At 40.7% G+C, this 23,636-nt stretch overlaps 1 protein-coding gene across 1 annotated transcript in view; it reads left to right on the top strand.

Moving 5' to 3' along the window:
- The window catches only part of LOC126175350 (N-acetylneuraminate 9-O-acetyltransferase), a 269,896-nt gene that overhangs the window by 192,713 nt on the left and 53,547 nt on the right, over positions 1–23,636 (top strand). Inside the window, exons 10-11 of the mRNA XM_049922083.1 lie at positions 13,546–13,715; positions 15,239–15,475. Of these exons, the coding sequence (XP_049778040.1) occupies positions 13,546–13,715; positions 15,239–15,475 (407 nt within the window). The remainder of the gene's footprint in view (positions 1–13,545; positions 13,716–15,238; positions 15,476–23,636) is intronic.

Raw genomic sequence — 23,636 nt, 5'->3', positions numbered from 1 at the left:
TCTTTCTTCATTCCCCTTCTCCCATCCTTCATCTGCTTCAGCGTTTGAGGTTCCTCTTTTTCTTCTTCGTACCTGTGCACTCCTGAAGGCTGGCCTATGTGTCTCACTCCATCCCGATCCTCAGCCCCAGGGCCAGATGATGTTCAGCACTTTTCTCCTGTGAGCAAGCACTTTCTCCTTCGTACATACAATGGCATCTGGGCAGACAATAAGTTTCCCAGGTGCTGGTGTGAAGCCACTGTCATAACCGTACCCAACCCCTATAAGGGCAAATATCTGCCATGTAGCTACAACCTCATTTCTTTCATGAGCTGTGTTTGCAAGGTGATGGACCATACGATTCGTGCCCAGGTGGTATGATGTCTCACACTTTACTAACCACTGCACAATGTGCATTTCAAGCTCACCATTCTGCATTTAACCATCTTGTCACTTCATCAACCCATGTCATGAATGGTTTTCTGTGGAAATACCAATTGCGGCTGTATTTTTCGATTTGGAGAAAGCCTACAACAACTGCTGGAGGACTGGTATTCTCCATACTCTCTACACATGGGACTTCAGAGGCCGCATGCGGCGTTTCCTTCAGGAATTTTTAAAAGACTGAGTTATTAAGGTAGATATGTGTTCTGCCTTGTCAGACACCTTTATCCAGGAAAACAGTGTGCCTCAGGGTTCCATCCTGAACGTCGTCCTCTTTGCTATCACCATTAACCTTATTGTGGCCTGTCTCCTGCCAGGCATCTCCGGTTTCCTTTTCATTGACAGTTTTGCCATCTATTACAGTTCTCTACTGACTTGTCTCCTTGAGCAGCATCTTCAGCCTTGTCTCAATCATCTTTACTCGTGGAGTATCGACAATACCTTTCACTTTTCCACTGAGAAAACTGTTTGTATGAATTTCTGGCAGTGCAGTTGGTTTCTTCCACAGTCTTTATATTTTGGGTGTGTTGTTCTCCCATTCATTGAAACTATGAAATTCCTGGGGCTCATGCTTGAAGGAAAGTTTCTTGGTCCTCCCAAGTGTCTTGCTTGTCCACCTGGTGCAGGCAGTCCCTCATTGTCCTACATGTCCTCAGCAGTACTGCCTGGGGAGTGGATCAAACCATCCTTCTCCGTTTGTGCCGGTCGCTTGTCCATTCGAAACTAGACTATGAGTGTTTCATTTATGGATCTGCATGTACATCCAACGTACGCTGTCTCAATACAATCCACTATCGTGGCAACCATTTGGCTACTGGTGCCTTTTACACTAGCCCGGTTCAGAGTCTGTATGCAGAAGCTGCCGAACAAGCGCTGTCATACTGCCATAATTTTTTCCTTGGCAGATGCACATGCCATTTGTTTGCCACACCAGGACACCCATTTTATGCCTCATTCTTCAATGACTCCTTTGATTCCAGTATGGGACATGTCCTTTTTCTCTGTTACCTCCTGGAGTTCACTTTCGGCTATTTCTCGGACAGCTTAACTTCACGGTACCTGCTACTTTCCCAATGGGGTCGAACCGTTCACCACTTTGGCTTTGTGCAGTGGCCATGCTCACCTTGGACTTTATTCACTTCCTAAGGACACTACTCCAGACTCACTCTATTGCCCTAAGTTTCTCAACCTTCGCGCAGAACTTCATGATTGTATCTTTGTGTACACTGATGGCTTTTGCATTGACTGTGGTATTGGGTGCGCCTCCATCATTGGCACTGACAATTTTCGGTATAAGCTTCCAGAACACTGCTTAGTATTTACATGGAGTTTTTTGCCCTGTATCGGACCATGCTATACATACAACAACACAGGATTTTCAATTGTGTAATCTGCTCCAACTCTTTCAGTGCCCTTCAAAGCCTCTATGTGCTGTACACCTTCCATCCCATAGTGCATCAGGTCTAGGAAAGCTTTCACTTGCTCACTGTGATGTTTATGTGGGTCCTTGGTCACATTGGTTTGACGGGGAACAAGGCTGCTGAAACTGCTGCCTAGGCTACAGTCCTCGTACCTTGGCCAGCTAGTTGCTCCATTCCTTCCAGTGATCTCTGTGTTGATGTATGTCAGTAGGTGATATCACTTTAGCATTACCATTGGTGTGCCCTTCATGGGTACAAGTTCTGAGGATTTAAACCTCTCCCAGTGGCTTGGCCAACCTCTTCTCAGCTGTCTTGCTGTGAGGAGATCATTTTAGCTAGGTTGTGTATTGAGAACTGTCTCTTTTTCGCAACCACAATTTGTTAAGTGGTGATCCCTCGCCACTTTGTGCTCATTGCCCTCAACCTTTGATGGTTCACAATTTCCTGATGGAATGCCCTTTTTTTTTAACCACATAGCTTCTTATTTACAGTCGTCATCTGAGTTATCGGCCATTTTAGCGAATGACGCCTGGGCTGTTGACTGTGTTTTACTTTTTATCCATCGTAGCAAAATGGCAAAGGACATTTAATCTTTAGTTCAGGACATTCTTTGTCTCTCTGCTTACTGAATGGATCTTTATTTAGGTCCCTGTTTTTAGCTGTCTTTTGTTCCATTGGTTGGGCTTAATGTGTAGTCACTTTTAACTCCTTTTTTTGTCTTCGATATGACCCAAGGTGTTTTTGCATCCTAAAACCAAACCAAACCAAACCTGTTTCCAAGAGCTTAAGTTGTTCAATTTGGGGATATTCTTGAGCCATCTGGTGGAAAGCACAGGAAAAAACTTTCACTACCATTGCGACAAGCAAGCGCCAATTGAGCTGACCTGTCGAGTTAATCTAACTCTTCCCTGCTTCCCATTGGCATAGAATCATGAAATTTGGTAAGAAACAAGGTTTTGCAGTAAAATCAAAGAAAAAGATGTGAAAACTGTAAGTTTGTAATTACATCCATGAAAGGGGGGGGGGGGGGGGGGACTTTGTCAATTCGTATCTGACTCTCCGTCCATTCATCCTACTATTAAGACCCGGGAAGACATATGAAGTTAAAATTTCTGTTACATACTAAGGTTTATAGGTCCTTAGGAGAGCAATAAATGCAAGTTTCTAAGTCAGTACAACGAAACAATATGGCTACGGGCACATATTTTAATACTTACCAAAACAAACTCATCAAAACCTGTAGGGCACTTCCCATTGACCTAGAATTATGAAATTTGGCAAGAAGCAAAGTTTCAAAGTACAAGTAAAGGAAAACAATCCAAAAATTGTTCTTTGTAATTGTGTCACATCAAAAAATATTTCTTTTCTCATTTGTTATTCGACATCAGACTTGAAACTAAAACATTCTCGAAAATTTTGGAATCCTTGGGACCAAAATCTTGCCAGTGTCAATGTTTATAACAAGCAATAATGGTAGAGATTCTTAATTCCTGTTATGGATGAACTGTCTACATACATAATTAAGTTTGTACTCAACCCTCGGTGTGAGAGTCCTACTCGTACCTGGCCAGTTTTTTAAAACAGAATTACAGATTCCTGAATAAACAGTCAGTCTTGTTTTATTTCAGGGGCCACCAAAGCTGTAACTCTCTCACAACAAAGCTGTCAATCAGAGATCAAAGAGGTTGACAGTGTTAAATTTCTGGGATTACAACTTGATAATAAATTTAGTTGGGAAGGGCATACCACAGAATTGATTAAGTGCCTAAAAACTTCTGTATTTGCAGTGGGAATGATGTCAGTTGTAAACCGAGCAAAAGTTTTTAGGGTGCAGAAGTGTGTGATAAGAATCATTTGTGGTGTAAAATCAAGAATATCATTTAGAAACTTGTTCAAGGAACTTTATTGCTAACCACTGCTTCTCAGTATATTTATTCCTTAATGAAATTTGTTGCAAGAAATACATCTCTGTTTCCAACCGATAGCTCAATACTAGGAATAAGAACAATCTACATAAAGACCGAAAGTCACTTACCTTGGTCCAAAAAGGGGTCCAATATTCAGGAACACACATTTCCAATAAATTTCCAACAATCTTTAAAACTTGGTTTCAGATAAAGCATGGTTTAAACAGAGTTTGAAAGACTTTTTGATAGGCAGCTCCTTCTACTCTATAGATGAATATGAGACTGTTAAGCCAGCTTACGTGAACATGTCTGTTGGATGTCAGTTTTGACAGCACTTGCTCACAACAGTCAAGATTAGGTATTTTGTGTATGATAAATTTATTAATTGTGCATAACAATGTTTCATTCTGACAGTGTGTTAATTCTGTAAATATTAGCTGTTCCAATTTACTGCATTGTATTCACCTATTTCAACAATCTCCTGACAAATGATCAGGGTAGTAAGTATTATATTCAAATGTTTTATGTTTTCATGTAATACTTCCTGACATGTTCCACACCCACAAGAATCATCTCATTTTTTGGCTCTGTGGAACGGAAACTGAATCTAATCTAATCTGTTAGCAGCACGTGATCTTTCTGTACATAACTGCTAATTGGTAGCTACAAGCTACATTCAGATAAAACATTTTTATGTATCTATCCATGGAAGGCTCAACAAGTTGTTTGTTCTTCCAGAGTACACTCTAGCGACGACCAAGAACGCGGCACGTGTGCATGCACGCGTGCTGAGCTTTCACACGCGTGCGGATCGCTCCCTTTTGACGTCACATGTCCCCCACTACCACATCAGCTGACAGTGCGCACATGCGCGGAACTACGGACATGCCGCATGGGACAGTGCATTTGCGTAAAGAATACCACCCTGGTAGCATGTGGCTTAGTTTCATATTACAACATTTGATAATATTAAGCTCTGTACAACACATCATGTTGAGCAATACTTTATCTTTGTTGGCTGTTGGTACACCTACAGAAAAATAACAATAATGCTGTGTTTGAAACTACATTACACCAACAATATTGTGCTTCTCACATCGTCCCTCATAAAATTTTTACAACATTTAAGCTGAGATATAGAAACGGACGTAAAAGTAGTCGACAGCATGCAGTATGATGTGAAATAAGTGATTCCAACTACATGTGAAACAAGCAAATTTTAGTATCTGGAACTACTGTACAGAATTTGCAATAACTACAATTCTCAACAAAACATATGACAAATACAACAAAATTATCACCATTAATTTAATTATTTTTGGTTCGCTGTAGACATAATAAAGTTCATATTCGGCACAAACTGACGGCACACGGATAAACGTAGACAGTTTCTCATATTTTCGTCACTCAGATTGCCACGTAATCGTGACTTATTTAGTTTCATAATCGAAAAAAAACCTTTCGCACATGTATGTCAATCAAAACATTGATATAACTTTAGCAGCCTCATTGTGGAGATGGGGAAACTCATCCCGAGGAAAACCTTCGTAAAAAAAATTTGTCCTTTAAACGGGAATTACACTGATGATCGATCAATTCCATTTGCAAATGCACTGGGGTACTTTCAACTGAAACGTCAAAGGGTCTAGAAAATAGTTCAAGAACAGATGTCAGACTGGCAGTGTCCTGAAAAAGTTTACAAAAGTGTGCCTGTAGTTTCTCCAACACAGAAACGAATTCGTCAGAAGTTGCATTTTCCCTGACTTTAGAGAGCGTAGGGAAATGTGTGATATTCTTTGTCATGAGTTGTTCCTTCCACAATGCAAGTTTCTTATTAAATGCATCCACTTTTTTCATCAGATCAAAAATAAGCTCCTTCTCACCTTGCAAAGTCTTATTGGAGCGTTCAAGTGCGCAGTCAGATCAACTGAAAAGGCGAGGTCTGCATTCCATTTTGGATCTTCTAATTTTGACTCTGCCTTTCCTTTTTCCTTCAGGAGCTCAACAATAGCGAGTCTTAAATTGAAAAATCTCTCGAGGCATGACCCTCGACTTAACCAATGTATTTCCCAATGGTAAATAACATCTCCGTACACTTTGTTCAGTTTCATGAGAAACTGTTGAAACTGACGGTGTACTAAGCCATGCGACTTCAAAAAATTTACTATGGTGACTACCAACTTCATCACATGCTCCAAATTTGCATATTTAGCACAAAGAGCTTCTTGGTGTACAAAACAATGATGCCATACAAATCTTAGTCAATCGTCCTAGTTTTTTATGCAACAATGCTACAAGCCTATTTTGAGCCTTCGAATTGCTGGCGCTCCATCCATGGTGACTGAAACTAACATTTTCCAGTTCAGGTCAACGGCTTCAACTGCCTCTTCAACTGCTTTTAGTAAGTTGGTACCCCTCGTTGTGTCTTTCATTGGTACTAAATCTAACAATTCTTCCGTCACATGCAAATTTGTGTCGACTCCACGAACATAAATTGCTAGTTGTGCTGTGTCCAAAATGTCGGTCGACTCGTCCAAAGCAATCGAGAATGCAATAAACTTGCAGGCACTATCAATTATCTGCCTGTAGACATCCGCTATTGTCTGTCTGGAAAAACTAATTTCATTAAATGTCTTTACTTCCAGTGGCATCAAGAGTTCCGCCACCTCAACAATACACTCCTTGATGAAATCACCATCACTGAAAGGCTTATTCCCTCTTGCAGTTTTGAGCTCTATTTTGTAGCTTGCTCTTAAAGACAGGTTCGGTTGCAGGCTAAAAAAAAAGGAAACAAAAAATTGAGTGAACTCTAAATTCGAATTCTAACGACAAATATGTACGAATACAAACATCAGAAAAACACAGATTTGTAAGGGGTACTCACGTTCGGTCCATGGCGCTGCATAACACTACGTCTTCTTAATTCTGCCAAGTTGTTTGATCTATCAGCCCCAACTAAATCATTAAGTTCTTTGTGTGTGGTGTTATAATGCTGTTCCATTGCAAATTTGTGGTGTCCGGCGAGTATGCGACTGCATAATAGACATTGAGAATTTTCATCTTCTCTTCGAAAAAATATTGCAATTCCCATTCAGCTCTGAAGGCTCGTGGCGTTGTCACTACCCCGCCTCTTTGTGAGTGTGAGTTCCATTGCAACAACCACTGTATAGTACTTACAAACTTCCTACGAATCACTAACAAATAGCAAGGAATAAACATGGCTGCCACTACGAATCAACTAATGCACCCTATGCCGAATGAAAAGATGTTGCATCGCACAGCTGGTCTAATGTCGCGCCGTGCCGAGCAGTGCTGCGAAAGACCGAGGAAAGCCAAGTAGTGGCGCAGCGGACCGAGCCCTGGACGGCACGCGTGCAGCACATCTGTACACGCGTGCAGTTTGGCACGTCGTGGCCGTCTCTGCCTAGTATATCAGTCATAAAGTTGTATGGACTGTTGACCTGCAGTAGGCTTTGAAAGTTCTTGATTACCCTCCACATGGTATTCATAGACACAGTGTAACTTTCCCTCCATTTCATAATTAAAGCTTTGATTGAATGGACAGTAATTTTACCTTTAGGTGGGCAACTGTGAAATGATGAATGTGCCCACCTGACAGACCACACATAGAAGAAAATACCTGATGAGTGATGTGTAAGCGAGGGGCATAAAGGAGACAGAAAGTACTTTCAAAAATAAAATGAATGAGGCAGCATTACATACTTGTCCAGTATGTTTTTGTATTTCTCTCTCTCTCTCTCTCTCTCTCTCTCTCTCTCTCTCTATCTATCTATCTATCTATCTCTATCTGTCTCTTTCTGCTTTAAATAAAAGTTCGGAATTACTGAAGTTATTGACATTAAAAATCCCATTCTCTCTTGCAGACTTGAGACATCTTGAAAAGATCTGTTAAGTAGTGTGTGTGTATATATATATCATTAACATTCCACGTGGGAAAAATATATCTAAAAAGAAAGATGATGAGACTTACCAAACAAAAGCGCTGGCTTGTCGATATATACACAAACAAACAGAAACATACACACACAATTCAAGCTTTCGCAACAAACGGTTGCTTCGTCAGGAAAGAGGGAAGGAGAGGGAAAGACGAAAGGATTTGGGTTTTAAGGGAGAGGGTAAGGAGTCATTCCAATCCCGGGAGCGGAAAGACTTACCTTAGGGGGGAAAAAGGACAGGTATACACTCTCGCGCGCGCGCGCGCGCACACACATATCCATCCGCATATACACAGACACAAGCATTGTGTTTGTTTGTGTGTCTATCGACCTGCCAGCGCTTTTGTTTGGTAAGTCTCATCATCTTTCTTTTTATATACACTCCTGGAAATTGAAATAAGAACACCGTGAATTCATTGTCCCAGGAATGGGAAACTTTATTGACACATTCCTGGGGTCAGATACATCACATGATCACACTGACAGAACCACAGGCACATAGACACAGGCAACAGAGCATGCACAATGTCGGCACTAGTACAGTGTATATCCACCTTTCGCAGCAATGCAGGCTGCTATTCTCCCATGGAGACGATCGTAGAGATGCTGGATGTAGTCCTGTGGAATGGCTTGCCATGCCATTTCCACCTGGCACCTCAGTTGGACCAGCGTTCGTGCTGGACGTGCAGACCGCGTGAGACGACGCTTCATCCAGTCCCAAACATGCTCAATGGGGGACAGATCCGGAGATTTTGCCGGCCAGGGTAGTTGACTTACACCTTCTAGAGCACGTTGGGTGGCACGGGATACATGCGGACGTGCATTGTCCTGTTGGAACAGCAAGTTCCCTTGCCGGTCTAGGAATGGTAGAACGATGGGTTCGATGACGGTTTGGATGTACCGTGCACTATTCAGTGTCCCCTCGACGATCACCAGTGGTGTACGACCAGTGCAGGAGATCGCTCCCCACACCATGATGCCGGGTGTTGGCCCTGTGTGCCTCGATCGTATGCAGTCCTGATTGTGGCACTCACCTGCACGGCGCCAAACACGCATACGACCATCATTGGCACCAAGGCAGAAGCGACTCTCATCGCTGAAGACGACACGTCTCCATTCGTCCCTCCATTCACGCCTGTCGCGACACCACTGGAGGCGGGCTGCACGATGTTGGGGCGTGAGCGGAAGACGGCCTGACGGTGTGCGGGACCGTAGCCCAGCTTCATGGAGACGGTTGCGAATGGTCCTCGCCGATACCCCAGGAGCAACAGTGTCTCTAATTTGCTGGGAAGTGGCGGTGCGGTCCCCTACGGCACTGCGTAGGATCCTACAGTCTTGGAGTGCATCCGTGCGTCGCTGCGGTCCGGTCCCAGGTCGACGGGCACGTGCACCTTCCGCCGACCACTGGTGACAACATCGATGTACTGTGGAGACCTCACGCCCCATGTGTTCAGCAATTCGGCAGTACGTCCACCCGGCCTCCCGCATGCCCACTATACGCCCTCGCTCAAAGTCCGTCAACTGCACATACGGTTCACGTCCACGCTGTCGCGTCATGCTACCAGTGTTAAAGACTGCGATGGAGCTCCGTATGCCACGGCAAACTGGCTGACACTGACGGCGGTGGTGCACAAATGCTGCGCAGATAGCGCCATTCGATAGCCAACACCGCGGTTCCTGGTGCGTCCGCTGTGCCGTGCGTGTGATCATTGCTTGTACAGCCCTCTCGCAGTGTCCGGAGCAAGTATGGTGGGTCTGACACACCGGTGTCAATGTGTTCTTTTTTCCATTTCCAGGAGTGTGTATATATATAAAAATGATGAGACTTACCAAACAAAAGCGCTGGCAGGTCGATAGACACACAAACATACACACAAAATTCAAGCTTTCGCAACAAACGGTTGCTTCGTCAGGAAAGAGGGAAGGAGAGGGAAAGACGAAAGGATCTGGCTTTTAAGGGAGAGGGTAAGGAGTCATTCCAATCCCAGGAGTGGAAAGACTTACCTTAGGGGGAAAAAAGGACAGGTATACACTCGCACACACACACATATCCATCCGCATATACACAGACACAAGCAGACATTTGTAAAGGCAAAGAGTTTGAGCAGAGATGTCAGTCGAGGCGGAAGTACAGAGGCAAAGATGATGTTGAAAGACAGGTGACGTATGAGCGGCGGCAAATTGAAATTAGAAATTAGCAGAGATTGAGGCCTGGCGGATAGCGAGAAGAGAGGATATGCTGAAGGGCAAGTTCCCATCTCCGGAGTTCTGACAGGCTGTTGTTAGTGGGAAGTATCCAGATAACCCAGACGGTGTAACACTGTGCCAAGATGTGCTTGTCGTGCACCAAGGCATGTTTAGCCACAGGGTGATCCTCATTACCAACAAACACTGTCTGCCTGTGTCCATTCATGCGAATGGACAGTTTGTTGCTGGTCATTCCCACATAGAAGGCTTCACAGTGCAGGCAGGTCATTTGGTAAATCACGTGGGTGGTTTCAACGTGGCTCTGCCTTTGATCGTGTACACCTTCCGGGTTACAGGACTTGAGTAGGTGGTGGTGGGAGTGTGCATGGAACAGGTTTTACACCGGGGGCGGTTACAAGGGTAGGAGCCAGAGGGTAGGGAAGGTGGTTTGGGGATTTCATAGGGATGAACTAAGAGGTTACGAAGGTTAGGTGGACGGCGGAAAGACACTCTAGGTGGAGTGGGGAGGATTTCATGAAGGATGGATCTCATTTCAGGGCAGGATTTGAGGAAGTCGTATCCCTGCTGGAGAGCCACATTCAGAATCTGATCCAGTCCCGGAAAGTATCCTGTCACAAGTGGGGCACTTTTGGGGTTCTTCTGTGGAAGGTTCCGGGTTTGAGGAGATGAGGAAGTGGCTCTGGTTATTTGCTTCTGTACCAGGTCGGGACGCCCTGCTTCATCCCTCGCTTCGGTGTGGGTGAGCACATATTTTTCCATGATTGTTCCCTGTGTTTTGTTCCGTTTGATGTAACTGTTCAGAGTTTTTTTCTTGACGCCTGTCTCACTATGATACGGAACGGGCGCTGAAGACCTTGCTGTCTTGCGCCCACAAAACCCTTCTACTACTACTACTACTACTACTACTACCAAGTCGGGAGGGTGGTTACAGGATGCGAAAGCTGTTTTCAGGTTGTTGGTGTAATGGTTCAGGGATTCCGGACTGGAGCAGATTCATTTGCCATGAAGACCTAGGCTGTAGGGAAGGGCCCGTATGATGTGGAATGGGTGGCAGCTGTCATAATGGAGGTACTGTTGCTTGTTGGTGGGTTTGATGTGGACGGACGTGTGAAGCTGGCCATTGGACAGGTGGAGGTCAACGTCAAGGAAAGTGGCATGGGATTTAGAGTAGGACCAGGTGAATCTGATGGAACCACACAATACCCCGCACCCCTACCTTCTACCTTCTTCCCAAAATTCACAAACCCAATCATCCCGGCCGTCACATTGTAGCTGGTTACCAAGCCCCCACAGAACGCATCTCTGCCTGCGTAGATCAACACCTTCAACCCATTACATGCAGTCTTCCATCCTTCATCAAAGACACCAACCACTTTCTCGAACGCCTGGAATCCCTACCCAGTCTGTTACCCCCCGGAAACCATCCTTGTAACCATTGATGTCACTTCCTTATACACAAATATTCTGCGTGTCCAGGGCCTCGCTTCGATGGAGCACTTCCTTTCACGCCGATCACCTGCCACCCTACCTAAAACCTCTTTCCTCATTACCTTAGCCAGCTTCATCCTGACCCACAACTTCTTCACTTTCGAAGGCCAGACATACCAACAATTAAAGGGAACAGCCATGGGTACCAGGATGGCCCCCTCGTACGCCAACCTAATCATGGGTCGCTTAGAGGAAGCCTTCTTGTTTACCCAGGCCTGCCAACCCAAAGTTTATTACAGATTTATTGATGACATTTTCATGATCTGGACTCACAGTGAAGAAGAACTCTAGAATTTCCTCTCCAACCTCAACTCCTTTGGTTCCATCAGATTCACCTGGTCCTACTCTAAATCCCATGCCACTTTCCTTGACGTTGACCTCCACCTGTCCAATGGCCAGCTTCACACGTCCGTCCACATCAAACCCACCAACAAGCAACAGTACCTCCATTATGACAGCTGCCACCCATTCCACATCAAACGGTCCCTTCCCTACAGCCTAGGTCTTCGTGGCAAACGAATCTGCTCCAGTCCGGAATCCTTGAACCATTACACCAACAACCTGAAAACAGCTTTCGCATCCCGTAACTACCCTCCCGACCTGGTACAGAGGCAAATAACCAGAGCCACTTCCTCATCTCCTCAAGCCCGAAACCTTCCACAGAAGAACCCCAAAAGTGCTCCACTTGTGACAGGATACTTTCCGGGACTGGATCAGATTCTGAATGTGGCTCTCCAGCAGGGATACGACTTCCTCAAATCCTGCCCTAAAATGAGATCCATCCTTCATGAAATCCTCCCCACTCCACCTAGAGTGTCTTTCCGCCGTCCACCTAACCTTCGTAACCTCTTAGTTCATCCCTATGAAATCCCCAAACCACCTTCCCTACCCTCTGGCTCCTACCCTTGTAACCGCCCCCGGTGTAAAACCTGTCCCATGCACCCTCCCACCACCACCTACTCCAGTCCTGTAACCCGGAAGGTGTACACGATCAAAGGCAGAGCCATGTGTGAAAGCACCCATGTGATTTACCAACTGACCTGCCTACACTGTGAAGCCTTCTATGTGGGAATGACCAGCAACAAACTGTCCATTCGCATGAATGGACACAGGCAGACAGTGTTTGTTGGTAATTAGGATCACCTTGTGGCTAAACATGCCTTGGTGCACGGCCAGCACATCTTGGCACAGTGTTACACCGTCCGGGTTATCTGGATACTTCCCACTAACACCAAACTGTCAGAACTCCGGAGATGGGAACTTGCCCTTCAGCATATCCTCTCTTCTCGCTATCCGCTAGGCCTCAATCTCCGCTAATTTCTAATTTCAATTTGCCGCCGCTCATACCTCACCTGTCTTTCAACATCATCTTTGCCTCTGTACTTCCGCCTCGACTGACATCTCTGCCCAAACTCTTTGCCTTTACAAATGTCTGCTTGTGTCTGTGTATATGCGGATGGATATGTGTGTGTGTGTGTGTGTGTGTGTGTGTGTGTGTGTGTGTGTGTGTGTGCGCAAGTGTATACCTGTCCTTTTTTCCCCCCTAAGGTAAGTCTTTCCGCTCCCGGGATTGGAATGACTCCTTACCCTCTCCCTTAAAACTCACATCCTTTCGTCTTTCCCTCTCCTTCCCTCTTTCCTGACGAAGCAACCGTTTGTTGCGAAAGCTTGAATTTTGTGTGTTTGTTTGTGTGTCTATCGACCTGCCAGCGCTTTTGTTTGGTAAGTCTCATCGTCTTTCTTTTTGGATATATTTTTGCCGCGTGGAATGTTTCCCTCTATTTTTATATATATATATCATGCAAACAAGGCTTTGTGTGTTCATCTCTGCATTTTATAACAAATTATTTTTAGACCTATACTGAAGAAGCCAGAAATGGAACCCCAAACATTGTTGGTAAATTTTGGATTGCAACTGAGCAAAATTAAATTTTCTCATGCAAGTGAAAAATTGTTTCAAAATGAATCTCTTTTTCTGTAACCAATAACATACTAAAATTGGATATCTACTGGTCATAAATGCTCCCCCCTACATTATTATCATCAGTCTGCTACACCTTTTATTCTGTGCAAATAGAGAATTTTTTAAACTTGTCTCCTACCTTAATATTTCTTTACAATGTGTGTTTATTACTTTTATAGGATGGATGCAGTTGGTGATACTTATTTATCACATGACAGGTGCAAGTCGTATATTACCGATATATATGCACATCCGTGTCCTTGTTTCTGCCTATCTGTTTCTATCTGGATATGGTCATTTTTGTTACTTTTGGCAAAGAGGGGATGCAGGAATAGTACGCTTTTTCCAGGTTTGTATTTTAATAAAATTTTATGGGCCTTGATCTCCATATTGTTTTACACTGTTGGATGATTTAATTAATTCCATGTCTTGATGACTTTTTCTTTTAATTTTTTGTTCATTCCTTTGCATTTGTTTCTTCCTCTGCATTTGTTTCTTCCTCTGCATTTGTTTCTTCCTCTGCATTTGTTTCTTCCTCTGCATTTGTTTCTTCCTCTGCATTTGTTTCTTCCTCTGCATTTGTTTCTTCCTTTTCATTATATGTAACCATTCTACACATTCTGTATGAAATGGCCATTGCAGTCCCTCTTCTGTGCTTCAGATATATTTGGAACTGCACTTTTATTTACAGTTGGAAATAACAACCAGAGCTATGGGAGAAAATGGTGCCATTCTTCTTCATATGCACTACACACAAATTATATAGCAGGAATCTGTGAAATCTAGTACTCCTAGTTATTTTAAAATGATGATGATGATGATGATGATGATGATGATGATGATGATGATGATGATGACGATGATGATGACAGTACTGGTGAAAATATCACTTGTGAACGAGTTTAGTTATGATATGTATGCCAGTTGGACTGATACTCAACAAGTAAAAACCTAGTGATTCTGGACACAAATGACTGAACTGTTTTCTTCTTCTGAGAATACAGCTCACAATACCAACACTTAACAACTTCATTGTTTGATAACCCATTAATGAAAACTCAAGTTAGAATTAAATTGTGAATCAGGCTGGCACTTGGAATCAATATCCTTCACTTTTCGCACTGCCTGTAATAGTTAAACTTGTAAAAGCATTACTGCCAAAAGACGAGGTTACATGTTAAAAGTCCCTGTCAGAAGCTTAATTTTAGTCATTCAGAAAGCTTCAGTATAGTGCACATTTTTCTGCATACTGAAAAATTAATTTTTTAATCATTCTGGGACATGAACAAGAGTAATGTTTTCTCCCTTCTCCTCAGAAGAGTTTGGTTCCCCTCATCCTAGGGTTCATATTGGTCTGCATCTCCTTCTTAACTTTTCCCAATCTATCTCTCTTTCCTCCAAGAGGAAGGAACTGGACATACCAAAAGATATAGTTGATTATACTTTGTATGTGTTATCAGCAACACTATAGTTTTATCTCCTGGAAGAAAATTGGGGCCAGTCTCATTGCAATTTCTGAAAGTGGATTTCCCTTTGATATATTTAATGTTTTTTGGTGTAGAAATGTGTTACCTTGTATTACAGCTCTCATGTGAAATATGACACTTTGGAAGCAAGGAATAAAAACCAAATTAACAAATTAAAAAATTGATAAAATGTAATATTTTTGGCTTTCATATGAGATAGATATTTTTAAAGGACATCATATCAGCCATGCATTCAATTTTGTTAAATCCAACAACAAAAGCCAGTGGCTGTTTCTTTGGAAAAGCCTATATTATCAGACTATTCTGGGCACCAGTATTACTTATACAATTTCATCACAGTTTCTTTCAGTTGCATAAGTTATTAATACAACTTACAATGTTTCAGGTACTGTTTCGACTCAACTTCATGACTGTGATGCTTTGTCTCTGTATGAACAGGCCATACCAGTTCTACTACTTTGTGCCTTTAATTTCATTCTGGTTTCTAATGGCTTATTTGGTACTGGCTCTGCCACCCCAAATAACAGCTGCTTCATCTGAAACAAATCCCCTTCATTATTTGTATTTGGTTCTGAAGATGGTGGGTCTTTTTACTGTTATCACAGTACTCTATATGTCAGAGGTAAGTATAATCCTTTTTACATCACTTTAGCAACATTGTGAGAGAAGTTTTTATGTATTACTTCATTCGTAAACAGTTGAATTAGACACACATATACAGCATGGAATTGACTTGTGGCATGAGATACTGAAAGGACTGTAAAGTCTTCGTGATCCGTTACCACTGACCTACTGTCCACCACTTGAGGAAATAGGCCAGAACTGGATACTGAATGCACGTATTACAGTCAGTAGTACCATTGTGTTCGATAGGATGGAGAGATCAGGCGACAGGTGCACCCTCATGTCTTTGGGTTTTTCTTCAAAGTCCTTTTATCCAATTCAGGATTAATGTGGCTCTGCATTGATTTTCTTGTGGTGCATGTCTTTCATGGGGCATGGTAGGTAAAAAACAGATTGCTATTGTTAACGATAATTGCCTGTAATGTTATCCAATGAGAGACAAGAGCAAGTGTATCAGCGGCCCTTTTTCAGCCCAGGTTGACATCCTACTCATAAGAATATCTGCACCACCTGCTCAAGCAAGGCCCTGTTGTACAAATAATGCCATGTATTCTTTTATAGTCTTGTAATTTGTCATTTGTATGTACCAATGTGTACATCAGCTCATCAGTCTTAGAAGACTTTTTCCGTACTTAGAATGTTCCAAACCAGTTTTCCTGCAGTCTTAATAATCATTGTGAGTTGGAGTGTGCAATATGCAGATGAGTAAATCAGTATCTTCTGTACGCAAGAGTAAGGTGATGGTTCTTGATAGTGTGGATGCTCACCCATTGTTGTTGCTTTTCATTGTTTTTGGTGTTGTTGTTCAAGCATTGCTCTGTAATGTTTGACAGTGGTAACTGCCTTCAGTACTTTGTTATGGCAGTTGACTCTGGAGGCATTGGTTTTGGTGAAAATGTCAGGGGTGTACCTGTTGAAATCTTGGCAGTCAGGAATGTCACCTGGGTGCAGTCCCTTAAGTTATTTGAACAATCTGTATGCCAGGAGAAACTCTGTTTCATTTTTATGTTATAAACATGAAGTTTCTCCAGCTCTTTACCACTCATGAATTTGGACATCTATAATCACAAAATAAATCTCTGTTGAAAGATATATGTCATAAAATAATTTTCAAACTTTAAGTTTGCTTATTACCACTAGACTGAATAAAATTTTAAAAATAAGTGAATACTAAACTTTCACTTCTGTTTCCTACTGTAGAAACCCACCTATTGAATGTCACCTATTGAAACACACCTACTGATGCCAGAAACCTCCCCACTGGGCTTCACTTAAAATTATTACCAGGAGTGCTTTATTTCTCACTAATTTTATATTCACAACATAATTTATGATCTTTGTCTCTGAATACTTTTTACAAACTACTCTGATGGGAAAAATATCACAACACTAAGAAGGAGTTGTGCAATGTAAATGAAAGTTGGAAGGCAAGTTTCTGCATGTGAAAGATTGTCTATTCAACTTTCACCCAAGTCATAGAAGAGTGGCACTAGTAAATGCCATTACGAGGCTGCAAATCAGGTTTGCTTTAAATAGGCTAAGCTCCAACATTGAATGCAATTAAGCTTAATGAGAAGCTCAGACTGGCAGATACTAGAGACGTTAAGCTATTACAAGATTCTCATAAAAGCACAGGGAAAAACAAATGGTAGCATATTGCATCAGAATATCAAGAAAAGAAGTAGATGGGCTTCTTGTTTGGTTGGAAGATTTAGAATCTGAGGGTGGATGCAGGACTATGCCTGTGTGAACATCATAAAGTCACAGACATGGAAAACCTAAATGTAGGTGGCTATAAGCTTCCAGCACATGCAAGTAGAGACACTATATATAGAGGAGGGGTTGCCATATACATTAAAATTTATCATAATCTGAAAAATTTAGAAACTAAAAAAATTTATGTAGAGCAACAAATAGAAGCATGTGCATGTGAGCTTAAACTAAATACCGGTACTTTTATAGTTGTAGCTGCGGATAGGTCACCATAGGGATATTTTCAGCTTTTTTTTTTTTTTGAAAAAAATTGGATTCTCTGTTGTGCTATGTCAAACAGAGGGCAGCAAATTATTGTTTGTGAGGAATCAATGTAGATTTTCTGAAAGAGCTTGACCTTAAAGTATTACTTGGTTCTTTCAATTTGACATCATTTATTGATTTTCCTGCTCGGGTAGCACAGAAAAGCAACACACTGATAGATAATGTTTTATAGACCAAGATAAATTTAATAACTTAAAAACTCTTCCTGTTAAGAATTATCTGTCTGATTATGATGCACAGCTAGTTACAATATCTGCATAACTCCATACAGTAATGCAAAACAGTCCTCCAAAATGGTGGGTTCACTTAATGATTTAAGAATACCAAATTTTAGGGAAAACTTGCAACATTAGACAGATAAGGTGTACAGGGAACGTGATGCTAACTTAAAATTTAATATATTTCATGGTACCCTTGTGAGTATATTTGAAAACAGTTTCTCTAGAAAAAAACAGTGAAACATAATTGTAAGAAACCATCTAAGAATTGAAGGCTTACTAAAGGGATAAAAATACCTTGTAAACAGAAAAGTGGTAACACTTGCCCACATACTGATGTAACCAATCATGCTCTACAGAGTGCTCTACCAGTTATTAATGTACCAGCATATTTCACATTTCAAGTGGCTTTTCTCATCCTTATATTATCCTGTGATCTTGCAATATTAATCACTTCGGTATGTTATCTAGACAAATGTGTTCCCAAAATTTCATTACCCCCACATTAATTATTTTTGGTGTTGCAATTTTTTTTCTGTCAGTGTATATTAATATCATCACTGACTACTCTGAGATGCAAAGGGATTACAGCCACATAATATCAGCACTCGTTCGCAAAGCGATTGTCATACAGTAATCAGTGCCAAAACTACAATAAATATTAGTGTCAAAATTGCATACTTTCCCAATATCTGAAACCAGATCTCTGACCTTAATAATCTGTCAATGCACACGTCAGTCCCCATCTTGAAGTTTCAACTTGGAAATTATGTAGGCAATTAAGTACCAAGCTTCACAAAGGTTCACTGGTCCACTGGTGATTTAGAATTTTGGGAGGAAGGAAGGATAGTGGGAAGTTAACTTACCACTGGGTTAGTGACATTGCTGAGATGGGCTTGGAAGATATGGTAGGAAGTAAGTGACAAATTGAAACAATGAGGCATCCATGAGATGTGCATAAGTAGTGCAAGTGATACCACATTATCCACAAAAGACTGGGAAGCTGGTTTTAATCGTGGTATGACAATTTTAATTTGTGACAACTGTTCATTATAGCATAAGTTCTGCTAGACAGCTGCAAAATGTCCTCAGAAAAACTAAGAATGATGAGATTTTACCTTTGCCTGCTAAATATCGTGTCACATATCATTTCATCAGCCAATATTCTCTTACCTCAGTTCAGTAATACATTCGGGTAGCAGTCTTAGGATGGTTGCAGATATTTTCTTTAGCATGTAAAGCAACACAGATACTCTTTGAGCTACTTAATAATAGTTGCTCTTTTTCTCAACCTCTTGTAACACCCTCTCACTCCAAAACATATAATAAATAATTCAAAGATATAATTATCACACAATTTAGAAAACATCGATCTAAATTACTGACCCCGTACCTCTTACAAATGCACATTGAATTTCCTTAAGGGAAAAAAATATCAACATTAAATACAGAATACATACCAGAGCACTACAGCTGCCCCCATACACAGATCTTAAATTAACATCTGATACTTACTGAAGGTCCATGGTATTTTAGCGAATAACCATTCCATCATCATCAGGTGGTTCGTGGAATAATGTGTCTGCTGCAGTTATTCAAGAGTTATTTGCCAAAATGTCATTGAGCTTGAATGACTAGATCTGGCAGTATATCAGAGGACAGTGGAAGCATTTTTCCATGAGTTCACTAGATATCTAAATCCTGAAACATAATTAACACAAGGTAAAATATCACACTATATGGTTCCATTTGTTCTCTGTTTCCCATATAAATTCCAATAATTTTGACTTTACCATACAAACAGCACTTTTATTGTGGTATTACCATGCTCCATTTCAATCTTTTGCACATTTCTTCTGAGATGAAAATGTATCTCACATGTGGTAATGGCAGAACAGAGAATTGTCTAATCTTTTTTAGGATAAATCCAGACAACAGGTTCCCCTGCCTAAAGAGTATCTCCAGCAGTTTAAAAAATACTGAAACAATCACTCACAATACAGATTTTAACACTTCAAATATCACACATGCCAATTGTCACAAAGAAAAACAAATCATTGGAAAGAGTAACATGGGGCATTTCACAGACTTAACAATCCTCCATCAGAACATGCAATCTTCAAAAAAATAAAATACAACTATTAGAAGTTGAGCTCAAATATTTGAACTGCACAGTAGTTTGTATTACTGAGCACTGGTACAGAGACACAGAAATCCAACATGTAGTATTATCAGTGTATGAAAGGGCAAACTCTTACTGCAGAACTACTTCAAGGGGTGGAGGATCATGCATTTATGTAAGAAAAGGAACACAATTCAAATCAAGACGTGACCTTAGTACAGTAAGTAAAGACAAACACTTTGAAATATCAGCTATTGCATTAACAGGGCTTGGTATCACCAAGAAATTAATCATTTTGTGTGTGTATACATCTCCCAGTGGTAGTGTGGACACTTTTTCAATAAATTAACAGAAGTTCTAGATAAAGTCTCAAGTACAAAGGTAAACATAATTCTGTGTGAGGACATTAACATCGATACTAATATCATAAATGAATCCAGTAGCACCTTCGTAAACATCCTTCAAAGTTTTGGCATGTCCCTATTGGTCAATAGTGCAACAAGGGTTACTACAGTGACTGCATCAGTAATTGACCATATGGCTACAAATATGGGCAGGGAAAAATATGATGTAGCTGTGATCTCGGACTATCAAACTACCTCTGTCAAATAACAAGAAGTTGGGACGAAGTGTATAAGGAAACCAATTTGAATATGAAATTCTCTAAATTCTCCACATTGTTTAAATTGAACTTTGAAAAGGCATTTCCAAAAATATGTATGTACGTATCGACATCTCACAAAAACATATGGATAACAGCAGGTATTAAGAAATTCTCTCAAACACTTAAACACCTCAGTTCCATGAAAAAGATTCGCAATGGTCCAGAATTCTTAAATTTCTATCACAGATACAAAAAGATTTATAGGAAGGTGCTTATTGCTGCAAAAAAGTCATTTAATGACAAAATAATATATAATGCAGAGAATAAAAGCATAATGCAGAGAATAAAAGCAAAACAGTCTGAGATGTTCTAAAAAAGGAAATGGGGAGAGGCAAACATTCGCAGAGTAACATACTGCTAAGGGACGGGGTTAAGGTAATAAATGATCCACAACACTTAGCAAACTATGTAGATGAGCATTTTTCAAGTATTGCAGAGAAGTTTCAGCAAAAATTCCCCAAAACAAATATAACACCTGTAAATAATGTTGCAGTAAATACAGTGATGTTACTTCCAACCACAGAGAATGAAGTCAACAAAACTGTTCAAAAACTAAAAAATAAAAACTCAGTAGACTTAGATGAAGTACCAATGTGGGTACTGAAACAATGCATAGGGATTATACGAGGGCCTTAACAAATATAATAAATGAATCCTTCACATCAGGGACATTTCCAGAGCAGTTAAAACAGGTAAGAGTTGTACCTTTGCTTAGGAAAGGTAATGCAGAAGACATAGAAAATTACCGGCCCATTTCCCTGCTGTCAGCATTCTCAAAAATAATGAAGCAATAATGAAAGATAGATTAATGAATTATCTGAATAAATACAATCTTTTAAGCGAATCACAGTTTGGTTTCCAAAGTGACAAAAATACCGAGTCAACCATAGTAGAATTCACAAAAATTGTACTTGATGCTCTTGATAAAGATGAGTGTGTCACAGACATATTTCTTGGATCTTTCTAAGGCGGTTGATACATTTGACCACAAGATTCTATTAAAGAAGAATTAGGAATAAGAGGGGTAGCTAATGACTGGTTTCGATCATACCTAACAGAGAGGTTACAAAGAGTAGCGATTACATATACTTCAAATATATCCAAACATTTAGTAAAATGCTTATCAGAACCAAAATATATTAATATAGGGGTTCCGCAAGGTAGCATATTGGGACCAATACTATTCCTGATATAAATCAATGATTGTCCCACTAGTATTACTCATGGTGAAAAATTCTCTTCGCTGATGACAGCAATATTATAGTCACGGAGAAAACAAGAAAACCCCTTGCCGAGAAAGCAAATGAAACTCTCAAGCAAGTTCATGATCGGTCAATAGGCAATAAAGTGACATTGAACATTAAGAAAACTAATGCCATGAATTTCAGTTTGAAGAGGAAAAATGGCAATGTTAAATTAAATGTAGATGGCACCTCTATAGACTGTGTAACAAATGCAAAATTTCTAGGAATGAATATTGATTCTCAGTTGAAGTGGTGTGAACACACAAAGGTACTTGCAAACAGAATGTCATCAGCATGTTATGCCCTTAGAATCCTATCATCAGTGTGTAACATGCAGTGTCTTTTAGTTACATATTATTCATATGTACACTCAATTCTTAGCTATGGCATTCTTTTTTGGGGAACAATTGCACAAAATATGAACACAATTTTCAAACTCCAGGAAAGAGCCATATGAATAACAACCAAAAATACTAGTCGAGCCCATTGTAAAGATCTGTTCAAAACACTGGGGATTTTAACTGCTCCATGTGAATACATTTACCAATCATTTATACAGATCAAAAATAACATTGGTAATTACTGCACAAACAGCTCTGTCCATGACCATGCAACAAGAGATAGACTCAACTTACATTTACCAAGAAAAAATAAACATAAAACTCAAAACAGCATTTTCTACAAAGCAATAAAACAATACAATTATTTAAAAAAGGCAGCTAAAAAGTACCTGTTATGCAATACATTTTATACAATGAAGGATTACGTAGATAAAACAGAGTAGGGGTTTGATAAAAAAAAAAGTTGCACAAATAAATGATGATGATGATGATTATTATAAAACATCCAACATTCCACATAACACCTTCACTTTTTTTTTTTTTTTTTTAGAAATACTTACCCCCCAAGCTATACATGGCACAATACTAATAGTCCAGTAGAATTAGCATTTGCATACAGCTCCTCATTAAAGTTGGACCATTTCTCATCATCAATGAAGACAATTTCAAATGTAGTTCTTCAGTAATTCTTATGTACACACTTTTAAATACAGAACTGTAGCAACGAATTGTCTTGTACCTATTTAACATACTGCCAAGTTGTGGATTCTCTAATTCAACATGACTACTCTGATGAAGCAGTTCATTAAGGCTGAGAGGAGTGGCGACTGGGAACTGCGCCTCACCACTGTTAAGATAATGTTACCCTATTTTCATGACAGTGGACATTGTCTGTATGCTAAATCTACACAGCTGTATTTACGAGACATGATGGGCCTCGAAAAGAAAATATCAGAAGACTATACACAGTTTGCATTCAAAGACTGGTTTACTATCAGAAGATCTGATAAGTTTTGGAGTGGGATATGGTCTGACATGACAATTGAGCAAGCACTAATGCCCCCGTTGAAAAGTACCGGAGGGCTCAGTCATGGTCGCGGCATTTCAGACAGTACTCTGAGTAGATGGATTCTGACCATGCCAACTGTTCCTACAGTGACCCAGCAGATTGAAGAGTTTTGTGGTGTATCACTCACTACCTCAGAGCAACATGTTGATGCGAGGGATGCTAGAGTTCAGCGTGACAATGCAGGTCTTCAGAAATTTGTTGAGTGGTTTCAATCCCATGATCCTTTTCCTGTTACTAAATCTGTTATGTCTATCAGCACAGGAATCATCAGAGATGACTCAGTCAACCATCACAGAGCCTCTGAAATGGGCAAATCCTCAATGCTCGCCCCAGTTGGTCAAACCTTTGACAACATCAGGTTTGTCCAAAAGAAGTGATGAGTATACAGGGATTTAAATCTAAGGTGACCATTCATCAGTAGTATGGACCAGTGTACCTTGAAACCATATTCCACCGGATAGCAC

This window comes from Schistocerca cancellata, chromosome 3, assembly GCF_023864275.1.
Source record: "Schistocerca cancellata isolate TAMUIC-IGC-003103 chromosome 3, iqSchCanc2.1, whole genome shotgun sequence".
In the NCBI taxonomy this organism is placed as follows: domain Eukaryota; kingdom Metazoa; phylum Arthropoda; class Insecta; order Orthoptera; family Acrididae; genus Schistocerca; species Schistocerca cancellata.
Note: the sequence above shows the minus strand (reverse complement) of the source record. Positions and strands in the feature narration are given on the sequence as shown.